The sequence below is a fragment of the Lithobates pipiens genome, unplaced genomic scaffold, assembly GCF_037356315.1.
Source record: "Lithobates pipiens isolate NorthernLeopardFrog02 unplaced genomic scaffold, aLitPip1_a1.2 Scaffold_19, whole genome shotgun sequence".
NCBI classification, from domain to species: Eukaryota; Metazoa; Chordata; class Amphibia; order Anura; family Ranidae; genus Lithobates; species Lithobates pipiens.
The window spans coordinates 44,466,447-44,480,991 of record NW_027507764.1 but is presented as its reverse complement, the minus strand read 5'-3'; the positions used below and the strand labels follow the sequence as shown (position 1 = coordinate 44,480,991).

General features: G+C 41.3%; 1 protein-coding gene across 1 annotated transcript in view; it reads right to left on the bottom strand.

The window, feature by feature from the left end:
- The window catches only part of MEOX2 (mesenchyme homeobox 2), a 154,199-nt gene that overhangs the window by 27,576 nt on the left and 112,078 nt on the right, over positions 1-14,545 (bottom strand). The window contains exon 2 of the mRNA XM_077490702.1: positions 7,346-7,518. Coding sequence (XP_077346828.1) covers positions 7,346-7,518 — 173 coding nt within the window. The remainder of the gene's footprint in view (positions 1-7,345; positions 7,519-14,545) is intronic.

Below are 14,545 nucleotides of genomic sequence, written 5' to 3'. Positions count from 1 at the left end.
CTTTTCCCGTGGTCAGTGTTTCAACACTTATGGGAGTGTCAAAAGTCTGTGGCCTCCACCACATGCTATGGTTCCATCTGACTATTCACTTCTCTTGCAGCCCTTGCCTTCTACCTTCCCTCCATTCCAGAGCCTCTGTTAGCCTCTATGGCATTAAACACTTTTTGGAGTGTCGAAAGTCTGTGGCCTCCACCACATGATGTGGTTCCATCATCTGACTATTTACTTCTCTCGCAGCCTGTGCCTTCTACCTTCCCTCCAAACCAGAGCCTCTGATAGATTCTGTAGCATCCAACACTTATGGCAATGCTGAAAGCCTGTGGCCCCCACTGCGTGCTGTGGTTCCATTCTCCGACTATTCACTTCTCGGTTGTCTGTGTCTTCTAACTTCCCTCCATTCCAGAGCCGCTGTTAATCTCCATGGCATTCAACACAGGAGTGTTGAAAGCCTGTAGCCTCCATCAAATGCTGTGGTTCTATCCTCTGAGTATTCACATCTATTGTAGTCCAGGTCTTTGACCTTCCCCAATATAAAGCTTTTACCCTCTATACAACACGTATGGGAGTGTTGAAAGTCTGTGGCTCCCACCACATACGGTGGTTGTATCCTCAGACGATTAACTTCTCTGGTAGCGTGTGCCTTCTAATATTTTTCCAATCCAAAGCTTCTGTTAATCTCTATGACATTCAACACTTACAGGGAGTGTTGAAAGCCTGTGGCCCGTACCAGATGTTGTGGTGCCTTACTTTGACTATTCACTTCTATAGTAGTCCATGTCTTCTACCTTCCCCCAATATAGAGCCTCCTTTATCTCTATGGCATTCAAAACTTACGGAAGTGTTGAAAGACTGTGGCTCCCACCACATGCTGTGGTTGCATCCTCCAGCTATTAACTTCTCTTGTGGCCTGTGTCTTCTACCTACCCTCTAATCCAAAATATCTGTTAACCTCTATGGCATTCAACACTTACAGGAGTGTTGAAAGCCTGTGGCCCGTACCACATGCTGTGGTTCCATCCTTTCATAATTCCCTTCTATGGTACTCCATGTCTTTTACGTTTCCCCAATATAGAGCCTCTTTTTGCCTCAGTGGCATTTAATGCTTACAGGAGTGTCAAAAGCCTGTGGCCCCAACCACACCGTGGATGGGGCCACATTTATGCTGCAATGTTTTTTACCTTCCCTTTGTCCCAGAGCCTCTTTTAGTCTATATGACAACCTTTCCCGTTCTTTTCAACACAGAGAAATCCTTGAAATAACTTTCTGGTCTCAGGGAACCCCTGCTAAAACCTATTATATCTACAGCTCATGATACATTAGTGAGATGGTCACTGGGAAGAATGCTCCTTACACGTGCGGATGTGTGCTGAAAAATTCCCCCTTACAGATAGCTAAAAAGATCAATATTGAGAGGCAGAAATTGCTTGTTGTTCAGGGAACCCCTAGCAACATCTGGAGGAGGCCTCTGGCCCAAAATATATAGTGTGGTTTTATCCTCTGACTATCTATCTTTGTCTTCAACTTTTCCTCTATCCCAGAGCCTCTGATAGCCTCTATGGTGTACAACAATTACAGGAGTGTTTAAAGCCTGTGGCCCCCACTACGTGCTGTGGTTCCATCCTCCGACTATTTACTTCTCTGATGGCCCATGTCTTCCACATTCCCTCCATTCCAGAGCCTCTGATAGCTTCCATCAGAAACCTGTGGCTACCACCGCTTGCTGTGGTTCCATCCTCTGACTCGTTACTGCTAAGTCCCCCAGTAATATAGGGGTTGGAGGACACAGATATCTCTGAAGCGTTGCATGCCGAAGAAGCTGATGGTGGCTGCAGCACTGGAATGGAGGGGGGGAAGGGGACACAGGTCGGCTTGCAGGACATCTTCCTGAATTTTTGCATATTATTCTGAAAAGCCAATATAAAGGAAAAGTAGCAGTAAGAAAATCCACTTGTGGTTTTACAAAAAAAATATTTTTGAGTGTTAATTCTTTGTAGTCTGCATGGCCCTTTGCCTACATCTTTTGTGCTGAAAGGCATTCCTCTTTCCCATCTCAGAGATTTGGGAGGTAAAAAGTTTTTTAAATCTCTTAAAGTTGTAGCAAACTAAGCACCTCTTATATCCTTTTGCCCAAATGGGGTTTTCATGTTCATGTAGGTTTACTCCAGATACTCAGGTTTCCTCAAACATTCCAAAGACATGCTGGTAGGGCCATTGGCTCCTGTCTCCCTGTCTCGTGTCATGCTAGTCCCAGGTAAAGCAACTGGGCAGGGTTAAGGAAAGACATGGTGACCTATCTTGTAAAAAAAAAAATTGCCAACAACAATTCTATGGGAAAGGCTTTCAAGCATATCAGATATGGTGCCCAGAGAGATGACCAGAGAGAACTGGCCCATAGAATTGCCAAGAGTCGGATATGACTGGATGGATATTTACATACATATCCATTTTTAGAATAACATTGAACCTTTTAAACAACTGAAAAGAAGTTAAAAAAATAACTAAGAATTATCTGAGAGGTCATACGTTAAGTTTGCACTAAGCCCCTTTACCCCATAGTCAACAATACAGCCCATGGAGACTTGCTCATTCTTTTTCCAGACTAGGGGGTGATATACTGTAGCTCAGTAGCCATATGAACAACAAGAACAAAAGAATGTAAAACCTTATATGTTACATGTATAAAAATGATCCTCGGGATCTGCTAAAAATTAAGTCCTCAGCTTTTTATCTGTATATAGTAATCTAAACGTGCACAGCTGTACGTATGGAGAGACATATATGATGACATTTCTGTATCTATAAATTATATGTAGGAACATACTCTAGATATAAATTAAAAGGGAGGATTGAAAACACTCGCCTTCTTTACTTTTGATAGCTTGAGGAAACTCCCCATTTCCTTGGCACCTGGCATGCACTTTTACTAATATATTGCTTTACATGTGTTTAAAGTCCTGGTCATCTGCTATGTATTTGTTGTTAATAATTTGCACATTTGTTTTTTTGGGGTTTTTTATGTGTGCATGGTGTAATTGTAGCCATGCTGAGTGGTCTCACCCTAAAGTGTACCTGTTATTTAAAGGCATACTATATGTACAGTATATATGTACAGTATATATGTACAGTATATATATATATATATATATATATACACAGTATACACTATGTTACCAAAAGTATTGCGACGCCTGCCCTTACACGCACATGAACTTTAATAGCATCCCAGCCTTAGTCCGTAGGGTTCAATATTGAGTTGGCCCACCTTTGCAGCTATAAAAGCTTGAACTCTTCTGGGAAGGCTGTCCACAAGGTTTAGGAGTGTGTCTATGGGAATGTTTTACCATAAAATAACTCAACACACAGCCATCAATGTCTAAACCACAAGCAACAAAAGTGAGTACACCCTAAGTGCAGATGTCCAAATTAGGCCCAATTAGCCATTTTCCCTCCCCAGTGTCATGTGACTCATTATTGTTACAAGGTTTCAGGTGTGAATGGGGAGCAGGTGTGTTAAATTTAGTGTTGTCACTCTCACTCTCGCATACTGGTCACTGGAAGTTCAATATGGCACCTCATGGCAAAGAACTCTCTGAGGATCTGAAAAAAAGAACTGTTGCTCTACATAAAGATGGCCTAGGCTATAAGAAGATTGGCAAGACCCTGAAACTGAGCTGCAGCGGTTTAACAGGACAGGTTCCACTCAGAACAGGCCTTCGCTATGGTAAACCAAAGAAGCTGAGTGCACGTGCTCAGCGTCATATCCAGAGGTTGTCTTTGGGAAATAGATGTATAAGTGCTGCCAGCATTGCTGCAGAGGTTAAAGATGATGCACAAGAAAGTCTGCAAACAGTTTGCTGAAGACAAGCAGACTAAAGACCATGGATTACTGGAACCATATCCTGTGGTCTGATGAGACCAAGATAAACTTTTTTGGTTCAGATGGTGTCATGAGTGTGTGGCGGCAACCAGGTGAAGAGCACAAAGACAAGTGTGTTTTGCCTACAGTCAAGCATGATGGTGGGAGTGTCATGGTCTGGGGCTGCACTGGCACTGGGGAGATACAGTTCATTGAGGGAACCATGAATGCCAACATGTACTGTGACATACTGAAGCAGAGCATGATCACCTACCTCAAGAGAATGGACCGCATGGCAGTATTCCAGCATGATAACAACCCCAAACACACCTCCCAGATAACCACTGCCTTGCTAAAGAAGTTGAGGGTAAAGGTGATGGACTGGCCAAGCATGTCTCCAGACCTAAACCCTATTGAGAATCTGTGGGACATCCTCAAATGGAAGATGGAGAAGCACAAGGTCTCTAACATCTACCAGCTCTGTGATGTCATCATGGAGGAGGGGAAGAGGACTCCAGTGGCAACCTGTGAAGCTCTGGTGACCTCCATGCCCAAGAGGGTTAAGGCAGTGCTGGATAAAAACGGTGGCCACACAAAATATTGACACTTTGGGCCCAATTTGGACATTTTCACTTAGGGGTGTACTCACTTTTGTTGCCAGTGGTTTAGACATTAATGGCTGTGTGTTGAGTTATTTTGAGGGGGCAGCAAATTTACACTGTTATACAAGCTGTACACTCACTACTTTACATTGTAGAAAAATGTCATTTCTTCAGTGTTGTCACATGAAAAGATAGAATAAAATATTTATAAAATACTGTATACATATATATATATACATTTTTACTTTTTTTTTAAACTGGGAAATAAAAACTGAACTGGAGATGTTTTGTAAGGAGGAATGGTCCAAAAATACATTCATCCAGAATCCAGACACTCATTACAGGCTATAGGAAGTGTCTAGAGCCTTGATGGCAAACCTTGGCTGTTTTGGAACTACATTTCCCATGATGCTCATGCACTCTGCAGTGTAGCCGAGCATCATGGGAAATGTAGTTCCAAAACATCTGGGGTGCCAAGGTTCGCCATCACTGCTCTAGAGGCTGTTTATTTCTGCTAAAGGAGGCTCTACTAAATATAGATGTGATTTTTCTGTTGGGGTGCCCAAATTTATGCACCTGTCAAATTTAGTTTTGATGCATATTGCGCATTTTCTGTTAATCCAATAAACCTCATTTCACTACTTAAATATTACTGTGTCCTTCTTTTGATAGATCAAAATTAAATTACTGATCCAAACACCCAAATATTTATAAATGACAATCATGGAAATTTTCAGGGGTTCCTAAACTTTTGCATACAACTGTATATGGACATGTGAACACCTGACCATTATACCTGATTGAGTTGAGGTGTCTCCAGTCAAGGTAAGTATTAATGCTACAAAGACATTCTAGCCAATTGTGTGCTTCCAAACTTGTGACAATAGTTTGGGGAAGGTTCCCTTTTCTGTTCCAGTATGACCGTGCCCCTGTGTACAAAGCCAGCTCCATAAGGACGTGGTTTAATTAGTTTGATGGAGGAGGAACTCAAGTGCCACAATGTTCTGACTTCACCTACTGAACACCTTTGGGATGGACTGGAATGTGGAATGCGAGCCAGCTCTTCTCCTTCCACATCAGCACCTCAACCTAACAAATACTTTTTTGGCTGAATTGGGTAAAAATTCCACAGACACAATCCAAAATCTTGTGGGAAGCCTTCCAGAAGGGTGGAGGCTGTTATAGCTGCATAGTGGGAACCAACTCCATGTTAATGTCCATGAGTTTGGAATGGGATGTTCAATAAACTCATGCAGATGTGATGGTGAGGTTGCCACAGACTTTTGCTTTATAGTATATATGATTTTTTTTTATAGTGTGGAAAACTCTACCTTTATATATTCAGCTAAAAAAAAATCCAATCAACCACTTCCTCTGTTTTAGACTGTCTACACCAGTGGTTCTCAACATTATTAAGACCACTGCCCAGTAACTTCTTTCAATCCTTTCATGCCTTAGCAGTATAAAAAACTGTTTATACTCACAGAATAAAAACAGGGGCATAAAAATATGTATTGAAATGCAGGAAGGCTCTGGATGGGGCTGGGTGCCACTACAAGAGGATGTGATTTGTGGAGGGGTAAGGGGACTCTGCAGCAGACTTGGTAGCCCTGTAAGGGGTGTGCTTACTGGAGACAGCTAGGAGCAACTGTGTGGGATGGGGTCGCTCAAGGAGGCTAGGTGTCTCGTAGGCTAGGGACCAGGGGCAGACTGACCATTCGGGCACTCGGGCATTGCCCGAGGGCCCAATGCCACTAAGGGGCCCCATCAGGGTTGCCAGCCTCAATAAAACCAGGGACAGTATGTAAAAATCAGTGTTTTTTTAAAAACTCAAGATTATAGCTGCCCCGCCTCTCCAGTACCTTTTCAGTGTGTGTATGTGTATTCTGTGTGTGTATATTGTGTGTCTGTGTGGGTATACTTTATGTGTGTGTATACTGTGCGGCCCCATAATCTATTGCCGGGGGCCCCATAATCTCCTATTGCCCGGGGGGCCCCATAATCTCTTATTGCCCGGGGGCCCCATAATCTCCTATTGCCCAGGGGGCCCCATAATCTCCTATTGCCCAGGGGCCCCATGAATTGTCAGTCTGCCCCTGCTAGGGACTTTGCAGAGACACTGTGGGAGACTAGAAGGCACTACGGGGGCTGGGGTGCGTTGTGGTATACTGTTAAAGACTGGGGACACTATAGAGCACTGAGGGGGATCAGTAACAGGTGAAGGGGTACTGCAGGGGGCTGGGGGTACTTTGAGAGGTTAAGTAGGGAGCCTGGGGTAACAGTGGAAGGTTGATTTCAGGGGCACTTTGGCCTGCTATGGGAGGCTGGTTGGCACTGTGGCAGGTTAGGTGTTCTGCAGCTAGTTGGAGGCCCTGGAGGAGGGAGGCCATGATCTGGCAGTGAGCCACAGCCCAGTGGTTGAGAGCCACTGGCCTACACAACCTATTGATGCAGGTACTCCGGTTTCCTCCCACACCCCAAAGACATGCAGGTAGGTTAATTGGCTTCTGTCCAAAATTGGCCCTAGTATATGAATGCGTACCTTGGATTGTGGGCTTCTTGAGGGTAGGGACCGATGTGAGTGTGCAATGTACAGGGATAGAGACAATTGTAGACACTCACTCAGGTTGAACTGGATGGACTGGTGTCTTTATTCAACCTTACTAACTATGTAACTATGTAACTATGTAACTATGATGCCTAATGTCATGTCTACTTTTCTTCTGTATTTCTATTACATTTCTTTAAACCATTAATTGGTTAGCTCCATTGTATTCAAATGGCAGGTAATCTTTATTTAAAATAAAAAAAAAAACACCTTTCGTAATTCGTGCTGAATCTGAAAATCCCCAAATCATAATCCTATGATGCACCTTATGGATATTACCTGTCTTTCCGTGAGATCCAGGTTTACGGCTATTTCATATCGCCTCAACCTCGTCAGGTAGTTGTGGTGGGCAAACTCGGCCTCCAGTTCCCTTATCTGCTCTTTGGTAAATGCCGTCCGCTCTTTCCGAGGTTTACTGTTTACATCGGATTTGTAGCTTCCCTCCTGGGAATCTGTCAAACAAGAAAAATAAAATCATTTGTATGTGTGTATTTTCCTGTGAAAGAGGTTTTCAAATCAAACACAGATGGTGGATAAACTGAATGTTAGCAATTTCTCTTAAGTTGGCGTTAGTATGGAATAACTGTATATATATATATATATATATATATATATATATATATATATATATATATATATTTTTTTTTTTTATTATTATTATTAAAAACACATGACTGTTATCCAAAGTAAATAATAAAAATAAATGCAATATTAATCCTGTATTTTGAGAGCTCTTAAATTGAAGGTACCCACATATATTAATTCAATAAAGAGGATTTCACTGTGGTTTCCAATGTCTGGGTGTGTTGAACAATTAAGTCAACACACTGAAAATGTCCATTTACTTCGAATTAACGTCAACCATCAATGACTTTCTCAAAATGTTAGTAATCCAACTGTATGTCGATCGTCTGGCTCTAAAACCTGAGTACAACATTTCTTTGCTCACACATCTTTTTTTTTTTTTTGCACAATGTTTTTTAATAAAGTTTTAAAATGTACAAAAAAAGAAACCTGCAACAGCATGAGGGGCATAACAAATCAAGTAAACACATGTGGTTTGCCTCGCAGGGCAGTAGGGTATCCACATACATAATTTCTTAATACAAAGTTCTGAAGTCAGTAAGTTATTCACTGTACCAGTCTATCCAAGGTTGGCAAGCTTTCTCAAAATTCTTCAATGAATTTGTTCTAAAGCCTCGTACACACGATCGGGTTGTTGGCCAACAAAACCGTGGATTTTTGTCCAAAGGGCGTTGGCCCAAACTTGTCTTGCATACACACGGCCACACAATTGTTGGCCAACAATTACGAATGTAGTGACTTACTAGACACACAACATGGTTTTTCAGCTCTCTAGTGCCACCCTTTGGGTTCCTTTTGCTAATTTTGTGTTAGTAGAAGTTTGGTGAGTGTTGATTCGCGCTTTTCTTTTTTGCGCTTTTCATTTTGTGCTTTTCAGTTTGTTTCTGAATGCCCGTTCGTCAACCAGACATGTTGCAGAATCGGAGATAACATGTTATTTATTATTGGCCTTGGAGTTATTGCTTTGACATAATTTTTTTGGTTGAATAATAATGATTTGATTTGGTATATTTTCTATATTTTTGGATGCATAGAATGCACTTTTTGGTTACGTTCTATTGGCAGATAGCATGTCTAATTTTATTTGTTTTATTTTTTTAATGCACAATAAAAAAAAATTGTGTAGAATAATACTTGGCTCTGTGTTTTACTTCAGATGACAGTTTGGGAGTAGGCAGTTACATTTTAAAAAAAACAATGTCAAATTAACAAGGGACACCAACATAGTTGTATCTTTGAGCTTAAAAACTACAGGATAATGGTGTTGTGGTAACTTGCCCAAAAAAAAAAAAAAAAAAAAATGCATAATAATATTATTCTTGATATCACTAGGAAAAAAAAGCCTTTAAAAATGTGTTTGCAATAACTCCATTAATATCACCAGCAAAGCAGCTTCATTATTATCCCATTAAAGAAGAAGAGAATTGTGCGCTGCATTTGGAGATTTCATAATTTGCCGGGTCACGAATGTTAATTCTCCATTACGAACGCTAGTTTACAAGACCGACCGCTTCCGGCTAGTCCTTGCTTCCGAGCGTGCGTGTTTGTACTTTGGACTTTTGTCCGACGGACTTGTGTACACACGCTCGGAAAATCCGGCAACACACATTTGTCCACGGAAAATTTTAAAACCTGCTATCCAACATTTGTCCGTGGAAAATCCAACAACAATTGTCCGATGGAGCGTACACGGTCGGATTTACCGCCAACAGCCTGTCATCACACATTTCCTGTCGGAAATTCCGATTATGTGTACGAGGCTTAAGAGCTATTTGTCTTTCAAAGGTATAGTGGGGTTGACTAATAGATATGACCTCTGACAGACTGGGTGCCAGCTCTCCTCCACCTTTTAACAATCCCTTACATCTCTAAGGTTAGGCCCACAGTACCCTATGCTCTGAAAAGAGGGGTGTACTCACTTTTGTGAGATAATGTATATGGGCACTGTGATGGTGATGCCTGGTGTATATGGGCAATGTGATGGTGATGCCTGGTGTATATGGGCAATGTGATGGTGATGCCTGATGTATATAGGCACTGTGATGGTAATGCCTGATGTATATGGGCACTGTGATGGTAATGCCTGGTGTATATGGGCACTGTGATGGTGATGCCTGATGTATATGGGCACTGTGATGGTGATGCCTGATGTATATGGGCACTGTGATGGTAATGCCTGATGTATATGGGCACTGTGATGGTGATGCCTGATGTATATGGGCACTGTGATGGTGACGCCTGATGTATATGGGCACTGTAATGGTGATGCCTGATGTATATGGGCACTGTGATGGTGATGCCTGATGTGTATGGGCACGGTGATGGTGATGCCTGATGTATATGGGCACTGTGATGGTGATGCCTGGTGTATATAGGCACTGTGATGGTAATGCCTGATGTATATGGGCATCTGGCGATGCGAGGGATCTTCCAAAAAAGTTTCTACGCTTTTATATTTTTCGTTGAGAGCGGTGAGGGCACGAGGATTAGTAAATGGTCATGTCTGAGAGTTGGTACGACGTTGGCTAAAATACATCGCACAGGAAGGTGACTATATAGAAGAGTGATGTCATTTGTTTTTGAAATTCTTAATAAAAAAAGAGTTTAAAAAAAAAATAAAAAATTTGGAAACCGTTTAGAACCCTCGTGCAATGCGCCTGGAATAGGAGACAGGAGATGAAAATATGTTTATTTGGACGCAGACAATTTTCCAAAAATAAAATTGGTGAAATTAGTGGAGTTGACTTTAATAATCAAATGAAAAAGCCAGGTGCCTGAGGGACTTTATATTTTTAACTAGGGAAGTGACAACTATCATTTAATTGGTTGTTTTTGAACTTTCAGGTCTTGTTTGTGAAGAGCGATGGAGCGGCTCTCAAGCAGTGAACTGTAGAGGTCAACAGCTGGTACCCAGATTCATTGGCACTGATCATTTGGGTTGTAAATATAAGTTTTGAAGCTTTTATGTGATTTATGTATTTATTTATTTTTTAAATACAGCTTTCTGTCCCATATAATGGAATATTATGGTGTCCACATGTGATAATTCATTATTAATTTCAGTGGTGTGGCATGTAGAAAAAGTATACTAATATTTTTAATTTCTATAATTTCTAGTTAGAAAAAAACTGATTGGATTAAATTTACCACAGATTTGATCAGTTATAATATCAAAAACTGCAATACAATTTAAAATACGCATGGCTAGCCATCAAAAAAGAATTTTCCTGATGTTATTGTTACCCAAGAACTTGTAACATTTGTAATTTCCCTTTCCTCCTATGCCCATGTGGTTGCAGGTGTTTGTATTTCTTAAAATCTAATACAAGGTATTTAAAAAAAAAAAAAGTGTGAGAGAGAGAGAACCCCCCCCCCCCCCAAAAAAATGAAAAAAAACTTGCACCTGAAAAAAATGGACAATTCATTAATCAATTGGGAAGAATTTTTGCATCCTACAGGAAAATTAACCAAGTTATGAAGTTGTTTTTATACCTTCCTTATGATAATCTCTGAGTTTAGGGAATTGCATAAAAAATCAAGATCTGAAGCCCCAACTCTTCATTAAAACCCCATTTAAAGGCTAAAAAAAGAAATCATTAGAAGAAAAAAATATCCGGACTTCTGAACAACTTATGCCGCGTACACACAATCGAATTGTCTGGCGTACTTAGTCCGCCGAAACGCATTTTACCGGACAATCCGATCGTGTGTGGGCTTCAGCGGACTTTCTCAGTGTAAAGTCCGGCGGACTTAGAAAGTATTTTTGCAGTCCAATCTTTCCGCCGGAAAAATTGAGAACCTGCTCTCAATCTTTTGCTAGCAGAAATTCGGCCAGCAAAATTCAGATGGAGCATACACACGGTCGCGGTTTCAGTATTTCAGTGTTTCAGACGGACAGTATGTTCGTCAGTGTGCTAGTCCGGCGGACTAAGAATGACGCATGCTCAGAAGCAAGTACGAGAAGGAAGCTATTGGCTACTGGCTACTGAAGTTCCTTTTTCTAGTCCCGTCGTACGTGCTGTACGTCATCGCGCTAGCAAACGCCGGACTTTCTGTGTGTCCGTGTGTGACCAAGTCCGTTCGGTAGAAAGTCCGCCGGACTATCCGCCAGATTGTTTGCCGGACTAAGTACACCGGACAATTTGATCGTGTGTACGCGGCATTAGTGGTAGTGTCATTACTGAGCCTCATCGCTGCCTCTTGGTATAGCTGAGCTCCCAGAATCCCATGAGAAATGTACTACCTATGTTTTTTTTTTATATTTTTTTTTCCATTTATGCTTTTTACAACCAGAGGTCATCGTTGCCTAGATGTCAGGGCCAAATTTAGCAGCATCAGCACACATCAGTTACCTTGACAATAACTTTATGGCTTATTTGCATACCTAAATAATGTTTATATATCTCAAGGTTTTTATTATATGGTTTTTATAGGCTTAAAAATGAGCAAAAATGTAAAAAAAAAAAAAATTCTCTCTCTCTCTCTCTCTCTCTCACTCTATATATATATATATATATATATATATATATATATATATATATATATATATATATATATATATATATATACTTTTTAGTACTGCAATTTAATCTGATATTAAACATATTGCAATGAAGCCTCCACCTAGTGATCACATAATCAGTAGCCACTCTGATTGGTTACAGATCATCAGTGGAGACCAGAGCTGTCAGTGACAACCAGTATTAATGCTCATTCCCTGATACAAAGTGTTGCCTGGAGGCTTTTAAAGGAATGGAAAATAGGAAGAAGTTATGGACAGCTGCACTCCAGACATTGCCTTTTATTTTAAAAAAAAGATCAAAAATACATGCCACAGCAGAACGGACAGAAAAACTGACGCGTTTCACACTATACACAGTGCTTAATCATTATGATTAAGCACTGTGTATAGTGTGAAACACGTCAGCTCTTCTGTTCTGCTGTGGCATGTATTTTTGATCCTGTTTTTTTGAATAAAAGGCAATTTTTGGAGTGCGGCTGTCCATAACTTCTTCCTATTTTCCATTGCTATATGCATTGCCAGCAGCTGTGGCTTCTAAACTGGAGGAGAGGTTTCACTTTTGGCTGACCTACCTGGAGCGGTGATATTCCCTTCCCAGGTTTTAAAGGACCTATCCCCTTATTAAGCCTTAGTTAATCATAATCAGCCCTAATTAACTCCTCTCTCCCCTTGTGCATTTAGCTATTATTTTTTCAGATTTAAAAAAAAAAAATTTCTTTAAAATTTATATGCATTTGTTTCTTTTCCTTTGTATTTATTGCTATATTTTCTTGCATAAGAATTTGCCAGATTGAGTCATTTGTAAATATCTTCACTATGCATTATATTTAAACACATTTTAGAATAATTTTTATAGGGACAAAGTATAAATTATAGAAAAAAAACAATACTTTTTATTTACAGCAAAACAACAAAAACACTAACAATTTTATTTTTATTTATTTTTGTGTATAAGTTACATAGAACATAAAATAATTTTCGCAAGACAATATTGCCAAATGGAAAGGCTAATTTGTCCCCAAAGCAATCATTTGTGTATTACTTTGTTACCCTTATGCCGCGTACACACGATCGAATTGTCCGGCGTACTTAGTCCGCCGAAACGCATTACACCGGACAATCCGATCGTGTGTGGGCTTCAGCGGACTTTCTCAGCGTGGGTTTCAGCGGACAATACGTTCGTTAGTATGCTAGTCCGGCGGACTAAGAATGACGCATGCTCAGAAGCAAGTACGAGAAGGAAGCTATTGGCTACTGGCTATTGAACTTCCTTTTTCTAGTCCCGTCGTACGTGCTGTACGTCATCGCGCTAGCAACTGCCGGACTTTCTGTGTGTCCGTGTGTGGCCAAGTCCATTCGGTAGAAAGTCCACCGGACTATCCGCCAGATTGTTTGCCGGACTAAGTACGCCGGACAATTCGATCGTGTGTAAAGGGGATCTTAAGTCAGTTTTTAAAAATAATACAAATACTGTAGCTGGTGATGTTTAAGAAAGGGATGCTTGCCCGTCCAGGGATCCACCCAGACCGGTTCTTCGCCAGTCTTGGGTCCCCACGCCGCCATATTGACTGTGGGAAGCTGGCTGTGATGCCCTGAGGCCCCATAGCAAGTTCCCCATTGCACACCCCAGTGGCGGCTGGTGCCAAACTTTTTTTTTGGGGAGTGGCAAACAAACGCCCCTACCCCAGGTCCGCACTTACCCCTTCACCAGCGCAGCTTTCTCAGCTTCTCCTCCCGGCCAACCCGTTCCACCTCCTGTCCTGATTGGCCAGGAGGAGAAGCCGGAAGACAATAGCGAATGTTCATTTGCTAGTGTCTACAATGGGTGGGTTTGGGGCGCAGAGCCAAACTTTTGTCTAGCCAATTAGAGCCTCAGGCTCAATTCATGTGACTTGATAAAAAAAAAACCTCATAGAAAGTTGAGTCTAGCGTCCCGCATGCTTCCCCACATGCAATCTAGGGGGTGGCAAGCAGACTAGTGGGGGCGGCGCCCCTGTGCCCCTTATGGACTGGCCACTCCTGCCGCACCCTTAAAAAATGCCAAAAGTGGAAGGGGAGCGGGGAGTAATATTAAGGTGGGGGCTGGAGAGTTGTAATTACTATAATTAACCCTGTCTTTACAGTGCTGGCAGATCTTCATTATCAGTTGTAAACTACATGGGCACACTGTCCATCCTAAGAAAGGGTAAAGGATCTCAAGGCTTCAGTGGTACATTGCACATTAATTCGCATAAAAAAAAAAGTCAATAGATCTGTCACCTAATTACAGATTGCAAACTGCCTTTGTGATTATATGTATAAATCTGCTAAAGAGACAACTACAAAGGTAAGAAATTGTGCAGACATGCCAGCCATCTCTGGTCCTATATGTT